Consider the following 24,185-nt stretch of genomic DNA (forward strand, 5'->3'; position numbering starts at 1 on the left):
TGGTAGTGCCCAGCCTGCTGCTGCAGGGGCTCGGCGCTGCAGGCTGCTTGTGCCCTTGGCAGCGTGGTGGCCCGTGGCTGTGACGCCGCCTGACGCGTGAGACGGGCCTGGCAGGCAGCTTGCTCTTGGCTGGCAGCTCTCCCCGACCAGCACTGAGGGCTGGTCTGTTAGACACTACCTCTAACAAAGACCCGATGTGTGTTTGAATGCTCATTGTCTGTGTGTCTGCTGAGAAGCTTTATTAAGCTCTGATATCTGGCTATACATTGCCTGTAAATTTGGTTTCTGACACAAGACAGCACAAGGGTAATCCCTACCTCATTTCCTTATGGCTCGAGAAGTTTTTTATCTACATCAGTTATTCTGAAAGCAAAACAAGCTGCTTGCGTATGTTTTGTGTGCACTTGAAGGAGACAGACCAAGAATTTGTCAAGACAAAAATGAAAAGCCAGAGGAAAGGGAGATTCATCTATTGTTGAAGAAATGTCGGTCTGTCCAGTTACATTTCACATAAAGTCCCAAAGGGGCTTGAAGTCTCAGGAGTTTTTGAAGTAGGTGGTATTCTCATAAATGTTTGTGAAGTCAGAAGCACACTGTTACGTTATGAAAAAATAAGACTACGATCATCCTCCTTAGGCAATAATAATATTTTCATGCAATCAGAAATAGAATGGCCTCGAACTGAAAAAAAATGATAAATACAAAACTATTTGGTTTGGTATATGCTTCTGTTTCATAAATAAATGCTGCAGCATATATAAAAGAAGATAAACACTGACTTGTCATTAGCTCAGATGAGAACAACTATGGACAGGAATCGGAGACAGTATTGACAAACTAAACTGGGAATGTAGAGGAAAGTTTCCAGGAATTACTATTTTCCAATTAAAAAAAATCAATACTGAGAACAAGAGAGTTTTAAGAATTAAATTCTAGCAGTCTACTCTTCTTCTGTATCCGTTTCATTTCCCATTTGGCACCAAGTGTGCATTGCAGCAAGTTTTTATTCATGGCTGGTTTTACAGTCCGCATTTAGATTTACATGTAGATTTAGAATCCACGTTTATGAGTATACTCTTATTGTTGATGTATACAAAATGAACTCTTCATATAAAATACTTTTAAGGTTATGTCATGATAATCTATGGTTACATTTTTTTTGTAGGACTGAAACATGATACCATGTTGAAAAGCTGTGCATGGAATACCGTTACAGGAAGGAAGGGTTGTTTTATTTTTGAAGCCCGCTAAAATATTCCGGTTCAGACTAAACTACAGAAATAAGTTATCCAGCAAAGATAAAGACATACTGTTGGTGACCTCTGACGTTTGCTTTTTCGGATAATCCTGTGGCAAGACAGGGATTTACAAATGTAATTCTGAATTTGTGTCGGATACTCGCAGGGGTAATGTTATTTGCAGTTAAAAAATGATGGTACAGCTGCCCAGCAGTATGAAAGTTTTGAGGGTGGGCTGATGAATTGGCTCAGACAGATGCAGGTGGGGGGGTTTGGTGCAGTTGGTTGCTGAGGGGGTCCTGCTGGGTGACCCCCCAGTTGGGTGTGGGCCCCCGCGTGCTTAAAGCGCCTTTGGGTGACGTTTGGCTTCAGCACACCCGGGGGCCTGTCCGGGGCGGGGGGGCAGTGCAGCTCCCTGCTCTCTGGCCAACTCCCACGTAGACAGAACTAGGGAGTCTTGCTCAGGAAAACCCCGGCAACGTGGAATCTCTCTCAGTATTATACAGGGAAAAAAAGGTAAAATGCTGAAGCTTTCTGGTTTGTTTGGGGTTTTTTTTTAAGATTGAAGTTTGTATAGGTGTTTGTAAGACTTATGGAGGTGTTTTAGGCTCGTGAATACCACAATGGAAGAGCTAAAATAGAAGTTCTAGTCTAATATTTGAGGAGTCCAAGCCTACACTTTTATCCTCCTCCTTGCCAGTGGGTATTTTATTTGTCCATCTTGGGAATGTTAAAGCTTAACGACTTGTCTTCAAAGCACTTTAGGTGTGTGAGCGAAAACCCGCGGCTCTGCAGGACGGTGCTGTGCCATTGCTGGAAGCCTTCCCTTCCAGCTGTCTGGGCAAGCAGAAGTACAGCCGCCTCACCCGCTCGCGGCCCGCCGCGGCTGTGCTCCAGCTCTGCCAAAGCTTTCATCGGGAATAAAAATAAAACACAAATTGTAACGGGTTGTTTGAAAGGTTCTCTGGTTTTGCTTCGTTATTTTAAAATCGGCAGTTGAGCCTTAAAAATGAACTCAAAACACTCGTATTTTTTTCTGGGTAGTAAATTCTCGTGCACACGTGCTGTGACATTCGGTGGCAGGGATTCCGGTGTGGTGGGTCATCGCAGCGTGGCATTGCAGATGTAACGTGTGTGTGAGGTACCGCTTGCTAGCCAGTGTGAAAAAATAAGCATAATCAGAGACATTAAAAATTAAGCAAAGTGTTTGCACATATTTAGATGAGGCAGAAACCAGGCAAGATGCCGCTTTTCTAAACTGCCTCTATCCAAACCATTCAGTACAATATCAGAATGAAAAATGACAACACTTTGTCATCTGTTCAAATTGATATTGCACTCTTTGCCGTGACAGCTGAAAAGGCCCACAGGTGCCATATAAAGAGGTGACCATGTTGTCATATTTCATTTAGGCATCCCTCTGCAAAGCCATAATTACCTAATTAGGTTGTTAATTAGGAGATTAGCATTTCACTATATTGATAGAATGCTCTTTGCAGGCATGAGTCTAGATACAGATTTGTCTGCCCTAATTTATAATCTTTGCGGGTTTTATACTTATTTATTTGCTTAAAATCTTGATGCAAGATAGCTCAGGTTAGCTGAGGATCAACTTGTTTACAATTAAATGAAGGTTTGACAAGATCAGGAAACAAATAGAGGTGAGGACAGTTTCCACACATAAGCCAATATTCTCTCCCTCCCTCCCTAACGCTCAATAATTAAAATATCGGAGTTGGTATAATTTGCATCCTGATTAGTGTGACAACAAAAATACAGCCGAATTCCAAGCAGTTGATAACCATAGAAGTACATAGCTAGTGCCAGATCGATTTACAGGTTGGAAAATGTAACAAATAATTTGTTGGAAGTTGCGTGTAATGTGGTGGTTCCTCATCGTAACTTTGAGATTCCAGTTTCACTTGTGAAAGAGCACTTCTTTAAATGACTTTAAATGATTATTTGCTTTTTAATGATAGGACCCAAAGCATGAGTGACAGCTTCTCTAGATAAGTATTCATTCTTAAATGCACTTGAGCTCTTGTTGAAACATAAACTTGAATTTTCATGCACTGCGGTTCCCTTTCCTTTATCCTGCGTGCGCAGGAGTCTGTCTGGCATTCGAGGGTTTTGATTATTTGTGCTGCTGCAAATGTAGATAACCAGAACCATTTCTTCTGCAATTGCAGACAGAAGTTAACTGTGAAATTATTTCATATAACCTGAATCATAAATTTTTGAAGTATGTTTGCACTATCCTATTCCAGTTGGGGGTGGGTGTGCGTGATAATTTTTTTTATTCTAATCTGCCTGTTGGGATTTTTTTTTTTCATTAGTTTTTACGATCACTTTAGAGCGCTATGCTCAGAGGTGTTTAAGTCCAGTGACTATGGAAGCTCTTCAGCGATAAGATGACCTGTAGTGTTCTGTGATTCTTTCCCAAATGTAAGGTAACCCGTGCTCAAGGTCGAACGCTTTCCTCCGAGAATCGCGGGCGGCGCAGGGCGGCGTGTGGCTGCGGCCCCACGAGGCGGCGAGGGCCAGCCCTGGGGCAGCGCGGCGTTCCCGCTGCCTCCCTGGCCGCGGGGGGTGGCAACATGCGGGCTGGCCGTCCCAGGAGGTGTGTGGTTAGCTTGTCCTTGCCCCTCATCTCTCCCTTGCTTTGATGTCTCGTTGACGCTCGATGTAGGATAACGGGAATATAAATCAGACGGGGTTTTGGGGTGTGTCTGTGGCTTTTGGTGGGGAAAGAGAAAAGTGAGAAAAATCTGCCTTTTATAATATTTAAATAAATACAGTAGATCGGACAAGCAAGAGGGTCACAAGAACACAACGTGTTGGTGAAGCTGCCTCCCCAAATGCCGACGTGTTCGTCTGGGTGTTTGAGGTACAGCCTGTAGAGCCACCTGTCCTCTTCAGGACCTTCGTGTCATCTACTGGGAGCTGAATAATTAGAACGTTCTGCCTTACTTATTGTTTGCTGTGTTATGAACAAAGCTGATCTGCAGAACAGCCCTGCTTCCCTTGCTGTGAAAGTCTATAGATGCTGTAAATATAGCAGTGGGTTACTGGAAGAGGAATCTTCTGATAAAAATAGTAGGCTGAGATCCAGCTGTCCGATTTTGCTGCGGAGTTCCTGTGAATCCTGGCAAGGCGTTCAGCCTCTTGATGGTGCAGTTTTACACGGTTGAGGACATTCTCTTAAGTGCTCGGGACTAACGCTCCTGTGCTCCCCACGGTCTCTGGGGCACCTCGGTAGCGGTGTGATGAGACCAAGGCGAAGGTGAGAGGCGGCACCCTCGCAGGGTGGGGATCAGATAACACGCGGAAAATAAGTCGGGTGAATAATAAAGATCAAGAAGAAAGCGAAGGGCTGATTCAGCTCTGTCCACCTATGTGATGAATCACGGAAGGCAGTTGCCTATAAGTAGTATATCATGGTAACGCTAACCTGTATATCATGTCACACATAAATACTGTTAAGGTTGCGTAGGTTTCGCATTGCTCTTTTCATTTTTTAGTGTTCGCATAGAGCATGCCTGACAGCTGTCTGCAAAGGATTTTATTTAATAGTGGAATAATATTTATGCAGTGCAAGTATTAAAGGAACGCTTATTTTTTGTTTATGATTGAAGAACGTACAGGTTGCTGATGCTCCGAAAGTCCCTGAATTCCGTTAAATTCAGTTAACTCCCCGTGGATGTGACGGTGGCGCGTGGGTATAAGGACCGCAGGAGGGGCGGTGTGCTGGCAAATCTCAGCGGGTCTAGAAATCGATCTTGTATCTGTGATTTTGCTGGAACTGGTGACATGGAGGCTTCAAGGTATTTGTGTAAAGGTTTGCAGGATTGAACTTTTGCTTCTCTGAATTCTTTTACTTCACCAGAGGTCGTTGTTCCTCAGACCGGGTCTGTGCCATCTGATTGGGTTTTGCCTTTATCGAAAGCAGGGACCGGTTTAGAATTGTGTAGGTAGCAACTACTAAAATGTGGCATAAAAATCTGAACTGAATTTTGAGCTCTTAACTTTTTTCTGATTTGATTCAGGGTTTTTTTTCGGAGGGGTGTTAACTGTTTATAGAATTTCCGGTTCACATTAATTTATTCAGAAATTAGTTTTAATGTGTCCTTTTGAAAATTCTGAGGAGGAGGAAGGAAAAAAATGTGTTTGTATTAAACTTTGGAGTTTGAAGTAGAATTTCTGGCAATTTTTCACTGCTCATGTTTATGGGAAGAGTGATTGCATATGTGAAATTGTAAAGAAGCTTGGCTAATTTAGCACACGGACTGTTAATGGCATGAAGTCGGGGTGCAGAGTATAAAGGTAAAATTCTCGCATCTGCTGTTACATGTTGTTAACTCCCTTAGCAGACATTAAATCATTTCAAGTACAATAATAGTGTGGGAGGTAAATTAACTAACCATTAACAATCTTATAAATACACAATTAACATGCCAGCATTTATATGACACATTGATGGGGCAGCAGTAATTTTTGATTGGGAGTTTGCAGACCTTTTAGAAGCCTAAGGCAGTTGCTTATTTAAACAAGTTCTTAGAGCTTGCAGGTGAGCGTGGCCTTTTCTAATAAGCAGTGTGTAAATAATTAAGTTTAAAGAACGCTGTCGGTGCACTTTTTCAAATATCCATACGCTGTGTACTTAGTTGTCTCTGTATTCTCCAGGTCTCACAATACTAGTCACGCTGCTACAGCTTAAAGGCCTTTAACACATAAATTACAGCCAGGAGACAGTTGCCTTATGGTAGGATATTTGCCTTATGGCCTCTCTCTTTGAGGACAATGAGAAATCCTTCAGGGAGTGCAGGCCTACTTTCTGTAATGGAAATAGTCAGAAAATAAAAAATAGAACTTGGGTTCGCCGCGTTGCTGAGGTTGGTGGGGACCTCTGGAGAGCTGGTCCAGCCGCCAGCTCCACGCAGGGCCGGCGAAGGCGGGTTGCTCAGGGCCTCAGCCACTTGGGCTTTGACTATCTCCAAGGATACTGATGGAGCGTATTTAGCTAATAGCATAATTTATTGAAATGTATGGTAGGAGTAGTGTATTAATAACAAGCGGCATGTCACTTTTATTTCTCTACCATTCTTTTATTGAATTCCTTCTTGCTGCTGGGTCTGTTGTTTAATATAATACTTTTGAATTTGTCTGGGGTTTTTTTTAAGCAGAAAGATGCAGTCTCTCAGAAAAAAAAAAAAAATGGGCAAGGTTTGTGGCCCAGGGAGCACAAAAAAGCCTGAAACTGGTGAAACTGAAGGACATAAACCTCTTATTTATTGAATGTTCTAATTAGCGGATGCTTTTGTTTGCTGGTGGCGTGGGTACTGGTAGGGATGGTGGGTTTGCGAGTTACAACACACCTTCAAAAGTTTGCTTTTGTCATGATTAGCTGAGTGTCCAAATAAAACACTAATTTTTCTTCCAACTATTTAAATGCAGAAGCCGCTCCGCAGGGCTCTGTTAATCCACCTTTCCCCTCGGAAGCGTACAGGGGAAACGGTGAGATGTGTTTGTTGGTGCTGGAACAAGCTTCTCTGATGCTTCCTTTCACTTTTTTCTGTTAAAATCTGCCACAGACGGGCCAGCTGCCTTTACCAGGTTTTCATGGGATACAGCATTCTGTGATTTTAAAATCGTTTCTTTTGGTATTTTCTTCTTGCTGACAGAAGTTTGCAAACAGCAACATAGGGGTTTTGTTGTTGTTTCTGTGTTCAAAGCACTAAACAAACACATGTAGTTCTAGTGCTGGTATTAAAATATCGGGTGATTTTTTTTTTTTCTCACACATGCGAATGATCAGAAAAGTAGTGGAGGTTTTGAACTTCTGGAGTTTACATCTAGGTTTGCATGGGTCTGAGATTAGACTTAAAAGCCCCCCAGCCTCTGCGGACGGGGGAACCTCGGCTCGCCTCCCTCGTCTGATGCTCCAGCTGCTGTGTTGTGCTGGTACTGGTGCTCCTGCAGCTGTTCGCTGGCGCGCCGATCAGCCTGACAATTAGTAATGGTTGGGTTTTGTCAGGTTGTTTCCAGCAGGTCCGATTTTGGATCCAGCTCACCTCGCAGCTACACAAGCGCTGATGCTAACGCCAGCCTTGGGAGGGGGTGCAAGGGTGGAGCAGGGCCAGGCAGAGCCCGGAGCTGCCCCTTCCCGAGGCAGCCCAGGCTTGAACGAGATCAGCGGAACTATAAATCCACAGCTACAGTAAAACAGGGGAACAGTTCGAGTGTGGTTTGCGTTTTGCGGTTTGGGGTTTTTGCTTTTCTTTTTTTGCCCTCTCCTTTGTTTTGTGAGGCCGCTCGAGTACCCTGAATGAAATATTATAGGTAAGTGGCAATTGCTGCTCTTGAAGTGCTTAAGAATTCAGGCGCGTGGTGTACGATCACAGAGGTTTGTCGGCGTTACAACAGTTGCCCTGTATGAAGCGCCGCGCCGTGCAGCAGCAGATGGTCAATATTCTGCCCTGAGATACTGATCTCTCCATGTTTTTCCTGGAAATATGAAACCTGAAGAGAGTCTGTAATAAAGTAATCAAAGAGTTGGTATGTAGAGCCACAGTAGATATACTAACACTCTATTATGATGGGTGAAAAGAAATTTAAAACCCTGTCTGGCTTTTTGTAAACTTATTAATTTGAATGGATGGATGTTTCTTGTGTATTTTTATTTTCTCTCCCTCCGTCTCTGTGTAGTCCTTAGCATATCTTGCCTTATAGCAACCGTTTGTTGTAGAGTAATGGGACCTGACTGTAGGTGTCTGTTGTGTTCTGTTTTGGGATTCAGGTTTCAAGCTGTCTTCCAAAAGTCTGTTCTTCAAGTGGATCTCAGCAAGCAGTGTAACTTAAACTGGAGCAGAATTAAAATAATTCACTGTATAAAACTGAGTCAATTAGGTTTTGTGCATCCAATATATAAACATTCTTAAATCAGGGTTTGAGTTTGGTTTTCCTAAAATGCTGTGTATGTTCTATTTCTAGGTAAATGTGTCCATGAAACAAGATGGAGAGAAGATAGTATAGTGAAGCGGTGGACTTGTGGACAGAATGGCTTTCCTGGACAACCCAACAATTATACTCGCTCATATTCGACAGTCACACGTGACCAGTGATGACACAGGGATGTGTGAAATGGTCCTGATAGATCACGATGTCGACCTGGAGAAGTTTAATCCCTCGTCAGCCTATGGGGACAGTGGTTCAGAAACACAGGGAAGCAACGGTGAGACTCAGGGCTATGTATATTCCCAATCAGTCGATATTACCTCAAGCTGGGACTTTGGAATCAGAAGACGATCAAACACAGGTAAGTGATGCTTGCAGCCAGGATAATATCAGCCTTTTAAATTCCGTTTCTGTTAGTCTGCCTTGCAGGGACAAATCGGAGCATGACACGCCAGATATCTGTCAAACTTTTCTTTTTGTGATGTCGAGACCCTTTTTTGTAGAAGGCCTAAAGTAACTGAATCATTTCATGTGTGCTGTCAACTGAGTTTTAATTGCTGTTTTACTTATTCATGTGCAGAGGAACACTGAAGTAGTCAGTTTTATATATTAAAAAAATTTAAATTGTAAAGACATCAAGTCTAAATCCAAAGTACGAGAACAGTCTGATACTTCTATTGTTAATGTCTGGAGGGGTGTTAACTTTTGAACAGGATAGTTATTTTCTGAGAAAAATCTATCTAGTGAGGCATCAAATCTATTTGTTATATGAGAGGAGTGAAGTTTGATGTGAGCTGACAAAGTGAATGATTTCTCTATATTTTGTCTCCTGAAGTTTTACTTCTGAGGAGAACCTTGAGCTAGGATTTAAGTTACCGAATTAGAAAGTCGAAGGGTGCACACCTGTATAAAATATGCTCAGTTTGTCTTGACTAGAAGCGAGCTGTCCCATTTGTTGTTTCATATGAGGGAAGTTCAGACTTCTACCCAAGGAATGCTATGAACAGAAGTTCTGTGATATAAAATATATCTGAAAAGATTGGTGTGGGGTGGTCAATACTGACCTTTTTTTTTGTTACACTATATATTTTATTCAAATGATTTCTGAAGGTATTATAACACCACCTAGAGCTCAGAAGAAACATCTGTGCTCTACCTAACAAGGAAAACATTGTAGGGTATCAAGTCTTTTTTAATACCTTTTACAAATGAGAATTTGTCAAAAGCTACAGAAAAAACAGGGCACTGATCTTGTAATGGAGAGTTAGCTTTGGAAATAAGCTGGATATATAGGTTCAAGCACCTGGAAGGTGAAAAGCTCAGCGTGCCAGCCTGCCTCGCGCCGTCCCTGAGCTCTTGGTGAGTTCGGTTGATGGTGTAGTTCGTGAGGAAGGAGAGACAGAGTTTAAAGTTTCATAGAATTGCTCCAAAAAATAATTCTGAAGGATTGTTTCACCGAGTAGACTGATGGAATAATCTCGGTGTAAATTACCTATTGAAACCATTCCAGTTTCCACCTGGTGGCATATTCCCAGATGATGGTGAGGACGCTCGGTCTGCTGGGGAGCCTCTCTCTGCCTCTCCCTCCAGCGTGTGTTTCACAGTCCGCGTGTGTGCTGGTACCACCAGGAACCTCGTGCAGTTGTCAGGGCTGTGAGTTGAAACAGTGGGGTGGAAAAAAGCCTACGAAGAATGCAAGTGGATCAGTACTGAACCCTTCTCAAAAGTACAGGAAGAGGAATAAATTAAATAAAAGTTAAGATAAACGCTTTTTGCATTACACAAGTACTTATCTAAGTTCTTGATGGACGAAAGCAGATACGTGTGTGCGTGGCACAGAGTGTTCACACATCCCTTAAATACAAAAACTCATTCACTGAACTCTGCAATTTTTGCTCCTAAAACAGCAAATGTAAGGACACTTTTTTTTTTTTTACTTAATCTCTAACTACCTGAGTAGGTTTAACAAGAGCAGAAGCATTTGTTCTTTGAAAGGCAGATAATGATTTTTAGGTTGGGAAGGAGAATATAATGTCATTTTGTGTATCAGCAGGTAATAACGGCAGACTTCTTTAACATGCAAGCTCTTCCTTAATCTCCTTGGTTTATATCCTGCTAAATGAAATGATTTTGGCTTATGTTGTCTGTAACCATTGTTTCTGGATGGCGTATAACTTTTTATTATCTTTAGCAAAGCTGTTCTACTGTCCTTGCCAGGCGAGTATCTTTTTCATAAAACGTGGAGATAACGTGTTACTGTAGAAGACTCAACACCTCTCTGAGAGACCACAGCAGTGTGGTTGTTCGTGGTTCTCATGTGGCTCTGCAGATTTGGAAATGGGTTTTTATGTGTGTTCTGGTAGCAAAGTTATCCCCTTAGCCCTTGGCCTTGGCAGGGCTGTGCGGGGGGGACGTGCGAGGGTGTCGCACGTGGCGCCGGGGGAGCGCCGGCGTTACCCGCCGCTGCGTTCCTCCTCCTTTCCCACCAGAGCTCAGAGTCTCCTCACGGCCCTCGTGCCCTGTCCACAGGGTAAAAGTACCGTGGAGGCAGGTCCTGCGGGTGCTGGGTCTGTGGGAAGGCAGCAAATCCTCCCAGTCCACGAGACTAGAAACAAAGGCTCATCTGGTTGCTCATAGTTAATGAAACAAGAACCGCATTTGGTCAGTGACATTTTTCACACGGGAAGCTTTCAAAGCAGCATGCTTCTGGTGAGAATGAACTTAAATAATTCAGACTTCTAATAGGTGCTGCTAATTCCATGTAATTTGGAGTTGCTGTAACGCAGTCCCGCAGTAAATGACCATTTGTGATCAACTCGAGAGGGAAGGATGGGATGGAGTCCGTGAAGATGGTGCCTGCGCCTTAGGGCGCTTGCTTTGACAAGGGGTGAAAATATCAAATGGGATAAAAACATGTGTTATTCTTATTTCTGTTTTACTTTTTTTTTTTTTCTTTATCCATTGTTTACATGTGAATCTAACAGATATTCTATGCTGGCCCATTTGGGAAGAAAGGGTTTTGGAAGGTGATTTTTTGAGCTACAGTCTGGACAGGAGTTGGAAAAAAAAAAAAAGCTTTTTCTTTCAGAATAAAATATCTATGCTACAGTAGTGTTTTACCCAATATTTAAACTCAATAAGCGGGGATACTTCTCTTATTTCATTAAGAGTAAGTTACATAGAGGCACTGACCTCATGTTGACTTAAATGGGAAATGAACATCAAAGTCCCTGTTTGTGTTTGTACCTTAAACTGCTTGTTGCAGCTGTTAAACCTCAGAGGATTTTTTTATCAGTTGCCAGGTTGGGAGTGTGTTGGGGGGGGGGGGGGGGAAAAAATCACTTCTGTGTCCAGAATTCAGTTTAAATGTAAAACAATAATAATAGGAGGGATAGAAAATATTTATTAACTTTTTTTAATTGGCGAAATGGTTCAGGGAACTCAGACTGTATCTAAAAATTGTCAGAGCAGTTTAGCATTTTGGAATCTCTTCTACAAACCCATTTTAGTTAATGAATGATCTCAGTACATCAAAATTGCTAATATATCCAGCAAATTGTTTCCTTCAGCGATCAACATTGTTAGTCCCGCTTTCCAGTCTAATCTGCGTTCTGATTTTGCGTGAACGCTTGGCAGCACCAGTTATTTCTTGTGGCCGTCGTCTTGGGGGGCTCCTGCCAGGTTTAGGTGACCGTGTCCTGCGGGAGTGCTCGCTGTTAACAAAAAGGTGTTGTCTGGTACCCTGGCCTGCAAGTTCTTTGATGTTATAACTGTTTGAGTCTTTTTTCTTTTTTTTTTTCAAACCGTATTTTGAAGATGGAGTCAAAATACACGTAAAGAAATATTATATTCATTTTAAGATTTGACTAATGTTGTGAAGATACAAATCATTTATTTTACTACCTATAAACTGTTTCAGCACACTGAAGAAAAAGCTATGCTAATTTATATAGCTTTGACATTTTATAATTTTCATGATTTTTAGATAAAGGATTTTATATTTAAAACTTTAATAGTCTAGTCTGAGTTCATTTATCTTTAATTTTTGAAACGGGTAGAGTAATTCATAACAGTAATTTTATTCCTGTAATGTAATATTCACTTCAGTTCATTTGTGCATTAAAATTCCTTTAAGACCGTTATTAATGATTTATATAATGAAATGTCATATTAATCACAGAAGTTTTCACATTTTATTATTCTCTTCCATGTTAATACTATCTTTATGATCTCTATTAATGTTTTATATCCTCTAATTTCAATTATAAATCAAGAACATTTTCATGTTTTTGTTGGTATTTGCTTTTCAGGGGTGCCACCTTTAAAATTTTATGACTTTTTCCCCTACATATGCAGTATAAAACATCTTTATTCATATAAAGGTAGTTAATTATGTCTTTGTTTATAGTAAACTTTCATTGACAAACTTATAGTTATAATATTTCTTTTCAAGCTCAGAGACTAGAACGTCTGCGGAAAGAGAGACAAAATCAAATAAAATGCAAAAATGTTCAGTGGAAAGACAGAAATACTTCTTACTCAGGTAAAAAGAAAAGATTTTCTATTTTCCTACTGTTTTTATTTCTGCTTTTAATGGTTGCGGTATTCTCAGTTTGTATTTTTCACTTAAGCTTTCAAAGCACAGAGGGAATACGGATTGCTCTGTGCGTGCCTTCCATTCCCCAGTTATGTGTTTCCCCTCGTTTATTGCTGGGGGGGCGAGGAGGGGGGGGCACAGGCATCTCGTTTCTTTTCAGCTACGACTAGGGCGTTCCAAATGATTATTAAAGGCAAAGTCAAGAAAAACGTTTAAAACCTAGTTTGGTGGTCTGCACTCATCCAAGTCGCCGCTCTTATTTTTCGCGATGTGAGCCGCTAAGGCGGCGGCGGGGTGTTCCGTCCGGGCGGGCGCCGGGGCTGGTGCGGCTCTGGCGGGACTTGGGGGGGTGAGGAGCAGGAGCGGCTCTGCCCCGCGGTGGGTGACTGGCGGGTGCCTGCGTTCGAGTGCAGGGCCGGTGTCTCCGTGTAAGTTATGGCTTTCTAGCTGTTTCCAGGGGCACTTGGTGTACCGGATGTGATGAATTTTATAGTTTACTTTTATAGAATGTTTTTGTGGCTGCTTTTCTAGATAAGGGGAAAAAATCTTAAGACATGATGCGCGTATATATGATCTCCCTAAATGAAAGCATGATAAATGCTGCCTTAGTTTATCTAGCCTTTTCTTGTGAAAACTATTATCACTGATTTCTCAAAAAATATGCTTTTTTAAATTATATAGTTAAGTATTTCTGACTGGATGTTCTACATAGTTTAAATTGTAATGAAAAATCTGTCTCAAATCTCGTATTTTATAGCTCAAACTAGTATCTATTCCTGTTGCATTTGACACACATTCAAACCTTTGTATGGTCTGTCATGCCTACTTCTTTCAGAATTTGTGTATATCTTAATGAGGTCCCTGTGTAATCTCCTTTTTTTACCTAAATCCCTGTATCTTCCTGGCTGTCATTTGCAGAACATTCTCCAGCTCTATAATATCTTTTTTTAGAGAAGTGAACAAAGCTGTTCACATGAGCAACATGGTTGCACTAATCCTTAGTACAGCGTTCAGCTACGTCTGATACCTCTGTTAATGCATTCTGAAATGTTCTTGCCTTTCTACTCCTGTAAGCAGGGCTGTAGGTTTTAAAGTTTAATCTACCATAACCTCCAACTCTCTTTGCTCAATATTTTATCGCATTTGACCAATGATGATGCAATTCTCGTCTTTATCCCTTACTGTATACTGCTTCTCCACACTGAATTGCACTCAGGCTCAGGTTTCCTGCTGTGGCTGTGCTGTTTGTGTTGTCTTATTCATGGGGGCTCCACCGTGGCATTTAGTTCCTTTCACGTGCTGCCCTGAAGACAGACATAATCTGTCAACCAGCAGTAACGGAGGTGTCCCCCTCTCTAAGGATGTGCCGGCGTTGCAGGCAAATAGATCAGTCCCTCTCTGCTGCAGAACGGATTTAAATAAAAACCAAGTAAGTTACATAAAAACTCCAGGCACTCGGTGTGTCTCTTTACGTGCAGAGCTGATTTTCCTTCTCTGCTTAGTCACTGAGACCGTGCGTGTGTCTTGCGTGGAGAGCAGCGTGGTAGGAAGAGGCCAGGAGAGAGGAGCGCTGAAGGATACCCGCTGCATGCCCTCTGTCACGTGTTCTGTGTGGGGCTCCGTCTGGTCTGTTCCTTGAATTCAGCGTGATTGGAAAACATGTATGAAAGCAATATCAGAAGTAGCTGTTCTCAGATGGGGGGAATTTGGCTGCCCTCTTCTGACTGAGTTTATCCGAGCGTTAGGCAGGGTCGAGCCTGCGGCTGGCACCGTGCAGACTGGAGGGCTGCTGGGAGGTGGCTCTGCCCCGTGTCGGCCTGGGACAGCACCTCCAGAGAGCTCTCCTGGAGAGAGGCCTTCCCGGCTCTTCTCCCGTCCTGCCCTTGCATACGTAGCTCTAATTTGAGGCATCTGGCAATTGAGTCTTTTTTGTGATTCCCATTTTTAATTACTATGTACAGAAATAAAAGTACACTGACCAGGATAAAAGGAAGTAAGAGATGAGAAAATGATGAGAAAATAATGAGAAAAAAAAAAAAATCATATTTCTTCTATTCATCATCTGTTTGTCCGCTGTCGTGAGACAAGCCGTTTGCTTTGTCAGGAATGAGTTTGAAAGATAAGGTGGGAGTGGTGTACGGACTGGAAAAAGCAAATCTCCTTGCATTTGGAGTCGGTCAGGAGATTAATAAACACAAAGGTGCTGCAGGGGGAGTGGACTGACTGGAAGTGAAGTGTAACGCAGCGGAGGTCTGGTTTTTTTGTTCTGCTGTGCCACCAATTCACACATCGCCTTTCTGGGCATCCGTTCTTTTTCAGTGAAATGGAAAGAACGTTCCAGCTTCGTGCAGTGTGGAAATCAAGTTATGTTGGTAAAGCAGCCTGTGGGTCCTCTAAACCAAGTATGGATAGGCATACAAAAGGTTACTCCTTTTTATAAAATGCTAGGTATTTATAGATGAAAGCAAGAAAATAAGGCATTGTATTTACATCCTGCTTTCTTTCAGATCAGAGCATATAAAATGTGTATTAACAATATCTGGAGGGAATCTTTCCAAAGCCTTGCATTCAGCCCATATAGAACAGCCCATATGGCTGACAAAGCCACAAAAGCTGAAAAATACAGATAATACAGACTAATGGCAGAACTTAATTAAGAATTAACAGTTGTGCAGTTAAGGTAGTTCAATGTAAAAACGTGATAATTTTTTCCCTGAAATTTGAGAATTCAGTATTTTTTTTTTTAAATTTTTTTAATGAGAATTCTCACAGCCCAAGTGTATTAGGAATTATTTGACAAAATGCTCAATGGAAGATGGTAGTCATTCAGAAACCTCATCTACCTTTAGCTTTTTTGCACAAATTTTTAGGTTTTGAGTTCCTCTTCCAAAATTAGTTGAATTTTTTCAACTCCTGAAGTTTTCTGGAAAAGGAGAACTGTGTCTCAGCCAGCTGAATTTGCAGTCTTACAGAACGTACTGTGGCTTAAACTCTTCGGTCAGATCAGATATTTGTCTGAGTGAAAGCTGTGCAGAACTCAAAGCAAAGCAGATGTCACACCAGTGGCTTCAGAAGAATTCTCGAGATCCTCTCTTTCCACATCCCAACAAAGGAAACAATAAACAAATCATTTTACTATTTCCCTAGAGACAAAACTTCAAGATAAGACTGACTTTTTCACTAGAACCAATACAACCATTATATTGCATTCCAGGGTGCAGAGTACTTTCCAAATGCCCAAGAAATACCAGACAAGGGTAATACTCTAGCATAATTGTAATTGAGATTTATTTTTTTTAAAAAGCAGAGATAAGCTTGTTACAAAAACCCCAGAATACCTAATGGAGTTTAAGTTGCCACATTTAAAAAGGATTTAATCAAGCTTTTTTGGTTAATCACAGCCTCTCACAAGACTGTTGGGTATCTCTTGGTGCCAGTATTTAGCACTTTTGCCAACTGTCTGAATTTTCAGGCAATCTGCTGATAAAAATAAACTGAGCTTTTGACTAGTTACAATTTGTCAAGTTTTTAATTCTGCATTTTAAGAAATTAACCAACTCCCTGCAGATCGAGTCCCGACTCATTCCGCCTTAGGAGAGGTTTCATTTCCCTGGAGGAGCAGCGTGTGTATCTGTGAGACGTGAGAGAATCCAAACGCAGGAGCGCGGGGCAGAGCCGGTCTGGGAGAGCTGCTGTTGGTTCTCGAGCTGTGATTGATGGAGTTTGGGGGTACTTGGTTCCTGGAGCAGATGTGGAAAAAACTTGTCCAGGTTCAGTCGCAGTTTCTTGCAGATGAGACCCGTTGCTACTGATGCGCTAAAACACCCCAGGCTCTGTCCTCATTTTGGAGCGTCCTGGTAACGTGAGAAGCCCTAATTTTGAGGGGTTTTTAAGTGTGCCTGTCAATTTTGGGTTAAAACCGTTGCTGGAAATTCAGCTATGCAGTTTCTTCATGTAAAAAGAGCTGCTTGCTGGAGGATTTTATGAGCCTTCACAGACCACACAAAACTCACTAACTCTTACACCTCTGTTTTTAGAAACCTTTTTTTAATTGTCCAGGCTGTCTGTCTGTCTGGAATGGTGTTTCCAGGTGTTTTTTTAATTCCATGAGAATCTGAAATTCTTCTGGATTGGATCTAGTCCCAAGCCTACTGCTGACAGCATAGTGACATTATGATACAGTAATGGGGCAGTGTAATATTGTCCTGTAATATCGGATGATATCGCGTGTCACAGCCTGGGTTTGAAAGGCTTTTGCATGGTGCCTCGTAGATGTGTCAGCAGTTCTTCTGCATAGCGTTTCCTATTCGTTTAGAAAAAGGTAGGCAAGCAGGAGGACCAGGAATGTGTAATTCTCTCTTTGAATCTTGAATTTTATCGTGACTGAAGTGGATTTTGTAGTGATCAGTTCCACGGGAAAAAAAATCATCTTTTCCTCAGTCGAAACAGTAGCACTGTTCAGACTTCTTACGGTGTCGTATCTTCGGGCTGTGAAAGAGTGGTGGTAGATTCCGCCCTGCTAAAGCATTTGTTTTATATATTTGATCTTGTTCCCCTCTTATAGTGTTATCTTTCTGTGGTAAACAGTGGCCTCTGTACATCTCATAGTACAACCCCTCTAATCTCTTTTCTGATTTACAGCAGAGGAGCTGAGCTCACTATTTGAAAAAAAGAATTTCAGAGTAAAGTCTCCGTGTTCGGGGAAGCAGTCAATCCTGTCTGTGCGACTCGAACAGTGTCCGCTGCAGCTGAACAACCCCTTCAACGAGTACTCAAAATTTGACGGCAAGGTAAGTGGACCGGATGTTTTTCTCTCCTACCCAGGAGGTCCCCGGCCTGAAGATGATAGGCCTTTGGCAGTTCTTGTGTGCATGTACTTGTTCAAGCTTTAATTAGACTTTATAGTGGGCCATCAGTTATTTTAAAGTGGTTATCTAGGAACATGCTTCTCTTAAATATAACGGCTCCAGGTATGGTAGAACCGTTTCTCCCGGATTTGTTACAAAACGATGGCCTTACCCTTAGGCACACCTTGCCTTGCTTAGGTAAACGTGTGGAGAGTCCTAGGACATCTCTCTACAGAGTTGGTGGTAAGACCCTTTGTATAAGTGATGGGTTATTTGGCATTTTTAAAAAAATTATTCTGTCCAGCCGCATCAGAGCACTTGATGAATATTCCATGATTTATGGTTTATGCTGTCTTTATCCTCAAAATGCTCCAATGAGAGTGGGAAAAGCCACTGTCTGTTTTGAAGGTGGAAAACTGAAGCATCTATGGGTCAATATCTGGGGGGGGGAAAGGACTAAACAGTGTAGTTCTGTGCGAGTACTGGTTTGTTTGACACACGGAGGAGGTTCGCTACAAACCTGGTAGGTCACATTCATTCCCCAACTACCACGGTCATTTCAAGAGCTTGTGCTTGATATTACTCAGCATTGTGGATAACCGTCTTTCCTTGCCAGAAGCTTAGTTACTCTCTATTGTCAAATATTTTTCTCTGTCATAAACTGTAGAAACCAAAATATAAACACTGGTGTGATGTATCAGTGTCATGTTGTTCCAAAACAATTATGAATACCGCACAGATCTGTTTTCTGCTGGATTTGTTTGTGGAATCTCCTGTGGGAGTATGAAGTTTGAGCTTCATTACCATTGTGATGGAAGAATTTCATATTCTGTTAAGTGTTCTCGAAGTGGAAAGTCAGATATGTAATTCCACTAGCATATCTAGGAGTATTTAGAATATTTGTGTAAAGGTGATTTTTAGACTATGAAGTCCACGCAGCAAAAGCTGCCTCTGTTGTTATTTTGTACTTACTAATATGGAGTAATTAGCACTAACGCGGGTTTTTCAAAATTCCTGCCGTCATTAATAAGTGGTACCAGTACTTCAGTGCTGACCCCACACTAAGGTGCCTTTTTTCTAAACTCGAAGCTTGCTGTTCTTACGTGGTGAAATTTCAGTTTGGCAAACGTTTAAATGTACTTCCAACAGTCGTTCACAGAGGAAGTAAGAATAAAATACTCCTTGAAGAGAAAATGATTGCAATTCACTGGTGTCCCCCTCTTGTTTTAATACTCAAAGATGACTTGAGTTACCTGCTAGAATTTTTCTCACACTTGAGGAACTTAAGCATGTTTCGTTCTCACTTTGATAATCCAAACTACTTTTTACTGTATTAATAGGAATTATAGTTGAGTGTAACGAACGTCTTAATCTTCGTATTTTAAAGTCTGATACATTTAGCAGGTGCTTGGTGCATTGGAAGGAAATGGCACTGTACAGATTAGAGATAGTAATGAAATACCTCGATGTGACTCACTTGTGATTTGCAGGGTATGATACGGATTAATGCGATTTGTGATCTAGAAATCAAAATAACTTTCTACCTGTCCAAAATAATTGAACTGTAATTTCGTTAGAGTATCATCTCACTATATTAACAGCATTGCTTATATTACTCTGGTAAGTGTGTCAATAGCATGCTTATAAAATTTATTGTCTGTCCTTCCGTATGCATTGTCTGTTTTTGAATACCTACTTGACCATCTGAGATCTAGAAGAAACGTTATCATTTAGTGAGTTATTTCCGTTTTGTTGTATTTTACATCTGTAGTGTAAAATCAAAAACCATCTAGCTCTTAAAAAATTATTTTTAATGAAACATCGTAGGTCTCCTATTTATTTTTATTGATAATAGATGAACAGTATTTTTCACATAAATACAATTCTTTCAGGGAATAGTGCATGACTTATTTACATAATTAACAGAGCCACATATCTCTTGGGGAAATGGTACATAATTGGGGAGAGGCAGGGGGGTTGAGGAGGGGCTAGAGGCCTAATTAAACATGTCTTAAAAAAACCCTACTTAATTACGTATTTACTCAAGGGATCACAGTGACTCTGAAATCTTTTAAGATTATAACTAGGCCTTTGGTTTATATATATATATTTGAGTTTTGTGACACAGATTTCAGCTGGTTGAATAACGCCTGGGTTCTGGTGCACTGGCAGAGCATGAGGAAAGCTCTTTACTTGCTGTATCTAAGCTCTGTTCACGTGTGGGCTCATCTCGGCTGCGTTCGGAATGGTTTTACACCAGTTCAGCTCCCTAGCTGACCTGAAATCAAACAAAACCCTTCTCACCAGGGCCCTTCCCACACCCTCCCTCCAACGTTTGACGTATCGTTTTAACCCGACCAGTTTAAAGAGAAGCGGATGTTGCTTGCTGTAATACCAACCAAGCCAATTTATTAAAATGCTTACATCTTGCAGGTGTTTTCTGCCAGATTTAGTGTCTTTTTCATAACCACTTCTGCAATTTTATGAAATAATAAAATTTTAAAGCACTCTCATTTCTTCTTGTTCTGATCAGTTCATTAATTATCAAAATAGTAGAGAATATGGCTTGTGAAATGCAACTACAATGGAAGCATTCTAATCAGCTCAAGAATTCAGGTGATTCTTGCCCCACGGCTACACGTGACAGACCTGTGGCTTTCACCTACACTGTAAAACTTCAGCTCTTCACAAAAGGCACGCACACACCGTAACTACTCTTGGCTGTATCTTCAAGTTTTTCCTTAAAGTAAACCTAACCCCAGCATCTGTTTGCATGGTTTGTAAGTCATGTGGGTTGTACATCTTGGTTAATAAATCTTGAAAATTCTTTCTAAGAATATTGTATGAAAATAAACTTTTATTTATCATTACTTCAGTTGTAATTTGTGTAGAAAAGGCCTAAGAAATGAGTGGCCAAATTGATTTCCTTTGCCTGCATGCAAGTTAAATTATCATCCAATTTATAGATAAGTTCATATATATTTGTTTACAGAATTTGGAAAATCAGATTGTGGTGGCATATTGTTCCAACTTGCTGCCGTTTGATGAGATCAGGAAAATAAGACTGACTGTAAGATTGGAAAGTCACAGCCAGGTCCCAGGGATGAAACACAAGTGTTGTCATGGCTCAGTGACGCAACTGTGAGACTCACATGATTCAGTCTACCTTCACGTTACCTGCCGGCTTTCATTAATTGTTTGAAAAGCATGGGTTATCTTTTATACAGAAATTCAGAAGATTTCTTTTCAGATCCAAGTGTAACTTCCGTGAGTTGCTGGATAGCATGGCAGTGACTTGTCTCTGAGATACTAATTGTAAAGGATGCTGGTTTAGTGCCGTGTTAGTGTCAAGGCCGTTCAGCTGCATGACCGTTCCCACTAGCAAGAAAAATGTTAGCAAGATGTATTTATTTACTGGAATAGAAGAAAGTCATCCCGAGTCAAATGTTCAGCTTTGTAGGAGCTGCGTACTGAGTACCTCCTGCCAAGGCTGCTGTTTGCATTTCCCCTTGAAATAATTTCCAAGGCCAGTCCACGTCCTTTTTTTTCTTCCAAGTCTCTGATACCTTTGAGAAATTTTAATCACTGAAATGTCTTGTCAGTTCAGTTTTTGAGATGCCTGCCACCATATGGCTGCTCCTACATCCCCAGAAGAATGTCAGCAAGTGCAGAATTGTTACAGGTCAGTCAAAAAAGAGAAGCTGAGGATATGTAAAACACTCAAAGAGGGAAGCTGGAAAACCACAATCAAAATGTAAGGAAGGGATCATCCAGCTTTAGAAAGAACTTGAGTTACAAGGCCTCGAACCTTTCCTACGTGCAGACTAGAGTTTTCTCAAGGTACTTTTATTTCTATTTTCATGACTGCTGGTTGAAAATGAAGATTTAGGGAAGTCTGGCTCTTCTGACCTTATATAGGGATTTTGTGCGTTTCCTTGACTACTGGAGATGCTTTACATAAACATAGCTCAGCATGATTTTTGGCTGGACAGATGCTAAAAATCCTGTTGTGTGGAGTGGCACCCCTCTGTAGTGTTACGGGGTTTCTTGTGGCTTGTTTTGGTAACGGGTTAAAACCCAACAATTCCTCTTGTAGCAACTGTTTTAAAAACGATGCTGTAGAAAGCATGGGGGAAGGGATAATTCATGACTGCTAATTGCTTGGCTGTTAATTTTCATAAGTGTTGATAGAAGCAGTTCCTTAAATTAAACTTTGTTTAAACTGTATCAGGGGAAATATTCCACAATGTCGGGCCTGAAGTGAAAATTAATATGAATGCTGTGGCAATTAACACGTACTGGTTAATAGCTTTTAGCAGCATTTTGGGATGATAGTCCTTAAATACATTTTTGCATGCTGCTCTTGTTTCAGTCTTGTTTGACTGTATGTCTGGATAATCACGAACAAATGTTTTTCACAATCTTCAGTATTAAATAGCTTTACTCAAAGAAAGTAGATAAAGAACTTAAGAAAGAAGCTATACTGCTGTAATTAATATGGAAAACGTCTAAAATAATTAATCCAGGATTAAAATCTCAGTGTGAAAAAGTGCATTTTTTTTATTTAACTGTTTTGCCCGTGAGCTGAGTAGAGTGATCCTCATCTGAATCTGAAATAAGTTTGAGAAGGGTTTTGGGTTTTTTTTTTAAGAATTTACTCATTCTGCCAATTTTAGTGGCTTACATACTACCTGTGCTCTACTAAAATAGTTGAAATCAATACGTTTCTAGTGTTACTGGTTATGTAATGGGTTACCCTGCTCCTGCCTCGGTGGCCCTGGGCCAGCTCCGCGGGGCGCCGGTGGCCGTGGGGCCGCACCCCGGTGGCGATGGGCGAGGACAGGGGCTGGGGAAAGGAGGAGCCTCAGACCAGGTTTAGAGGAACTGCTTGCTCAGCCTGCCTCAAAACCTGCGCTGCAGCTCCTCGGACGCCTAAAGCAAGGGCCAGACACACGTAACGGTATCGCGCTCTCCCTTTGGTGTCCCGCAACTCCCTGTACAAGTTCTCGCCCAGCCAGCACACCCTGGGGGGGCAGTCCCCTGTGACGGGGGGACTCGCTGGGCGCTAGTGCCGGGGCGTTCCGGGACCCTCGGACGTGGAGCAGCACACGCTCTGCTGTACAAAGGGCGATTCCAGTCATGCTTTTGTTAAGGTGAAGGTTCTTAACTGAAAAATTACCACTTTCTAAAATAAACTTCCTTTCATAATACGTGATTAGCAACGAGTCGTGCTGATAGCTGAGTTGTATTTAAATACAACACCCCTGCATTAAGGATGCCTGGTTTGTTCTTTACTGTGCCGGAGCTGTAATGATTTTGATGCCTAATCAGTGCATTTAACTGTTTCCTCTGCTCCTGTGGATTTGGTGGGGTTTGCTGGGTAGAGAGAAGCCCCAAACAAAGGAACCAGTTAAATACTGTAACGGAGCTTGGAGCACGAGTCCTTGCATTTCCATAGAGGAATTGAAATATATTAACTGGCTGCTGCCTGACTTGAAATGCTTCAGAATGGTTTTTGTGATTTCATACAGAAAAGCCATTTACAGCGAGATAAGGAAGCACCTCGTAATGGTGGCTGAACGTTTATTTTGAGTAGCTGGAGACGCAGACAGGAGAGCGTGAGGAATTCTGTGGCGGGAGCAGTGACGTGAAGCCGCTGTGCGGAGGTGCGCGGGGACGGCCGTGTGCGTACGGCGCTGCCTGCCCTGGGGCCTTCCCTCGTGCCCGCGGTGGCTCCGGTACCCTGCACAAACAATGCAGGAGGGCTGTAGCCACCCTTCTAGCCTGAACTGTAGCCTGGGGTAGCAGATAAGAGGGTTGAATGTCAGCGTTGCACTGTCATCTCTGTTCGGGGACTTGAATTTTATCTCACAGTTCCAGGCATCTCACTTGCATTAAAAAATACTTTTCTGGCCTTATGCAGATTAAATTAATGTGGATCAGGTTTGATTAACTTTGGCTTGAGGGCACATCCCATTCACTGCTCCCTTTTCTGCGCTCACTCCTGCGTCTTTTGTTGCTGTTGATTGTAGGTGCCCTTACGAGGCTGCGTTCCTGTCTCTCAGAGCAGATGCTATATTGAAAGCGGATCTGGTTTTGTTCCTGGCTAGTTGCAGCCTTTGAGCGCACTGAGATGAGGCAGCAGCCCCGTTCGGATAGCACTTGCCAAAGGACTTAATTGTTTTGTGAAACCCTCCGCGCCCCGGCGTTCCCGTGCCAGGAGTGTTTTATCAATACTGGCCGCTTCCGTTACACTTAAACCCTGAACAAAACGATACTCGAAAGTAAGTTTTGAATATCTGCAAAGTATGCTAGTGTGGAACAAAGAATTAAATTGATTTGTTATGTGTGCATTTAGCTACAATTCATTTTAATTGTCCTTACGAAGTTAAAAAGTATTAGCGTCAGATAAAGATTCATCACCACAGTATGATTTAGAGCCGGTGCTATAGAAAGCAGGCATGTGTTCTGGCAGATGTTTATATAAGGCACTGTCTCTTCTGACAGCAGTTAAAAAGTATGGTTGTAGTAATCAAATTGTGGTGCAGC

General features: G+C 41.8%; 1 protein-coding gene across 5 annotated transcripts in view; it reads left to right on the forward strand.

Annotated features, from left to right (window-relative positions):
* MAPKAP1 (MAPK associated protein 1) overlaps positions 1–24,185 on the forward strand; it is a 103,722-nt gene that overhangs the window by 1,684 nt on the left and 77,853 nt on the right. For 2 of the 5 annotated variants that reach the window (XM_074923976.1, XM_074923979.1), the window contains exons 2-4: positions 8,229–8,553; positions 12,646–12,735; positions 17,431–17,579. In XM_074923976.1, coding sequence (XP_074780077.1) covers positions 8,295–8,553; positions 12,646–12,735; positions 17,431–17,579 — 498 coding nt within the window. In that variant the 5' untranslated portion in view covers positions 8,229–8,294. Of the gene's footprint in view, positions 1–8,228; positions 8,554–12,502; positions 12,575–12,645; positions 12,736–14,157; positions 14,219–17,430; positions 17,580–24,185 lie in introns of those variants that run through there. The other 3 variants (XM_074923975.1, XM_074923978.1, XM_074923980.1) reach the window with 3 other exon arrangements.

The sequence above is a fragment of the Athene noctua genome, chromosome 20 (genome assembly GCF_965140245.1).
Source record: "Athene noctua chromosome 20, bAthNoc1.hap1.1, whole genome shotgun sequence".
Classification (NCBI taxonomy): Eukaryota; Metazoa; Chordata; class Aves; order Strigiformes; family Strigidae; genus Athene; species Athene noctua.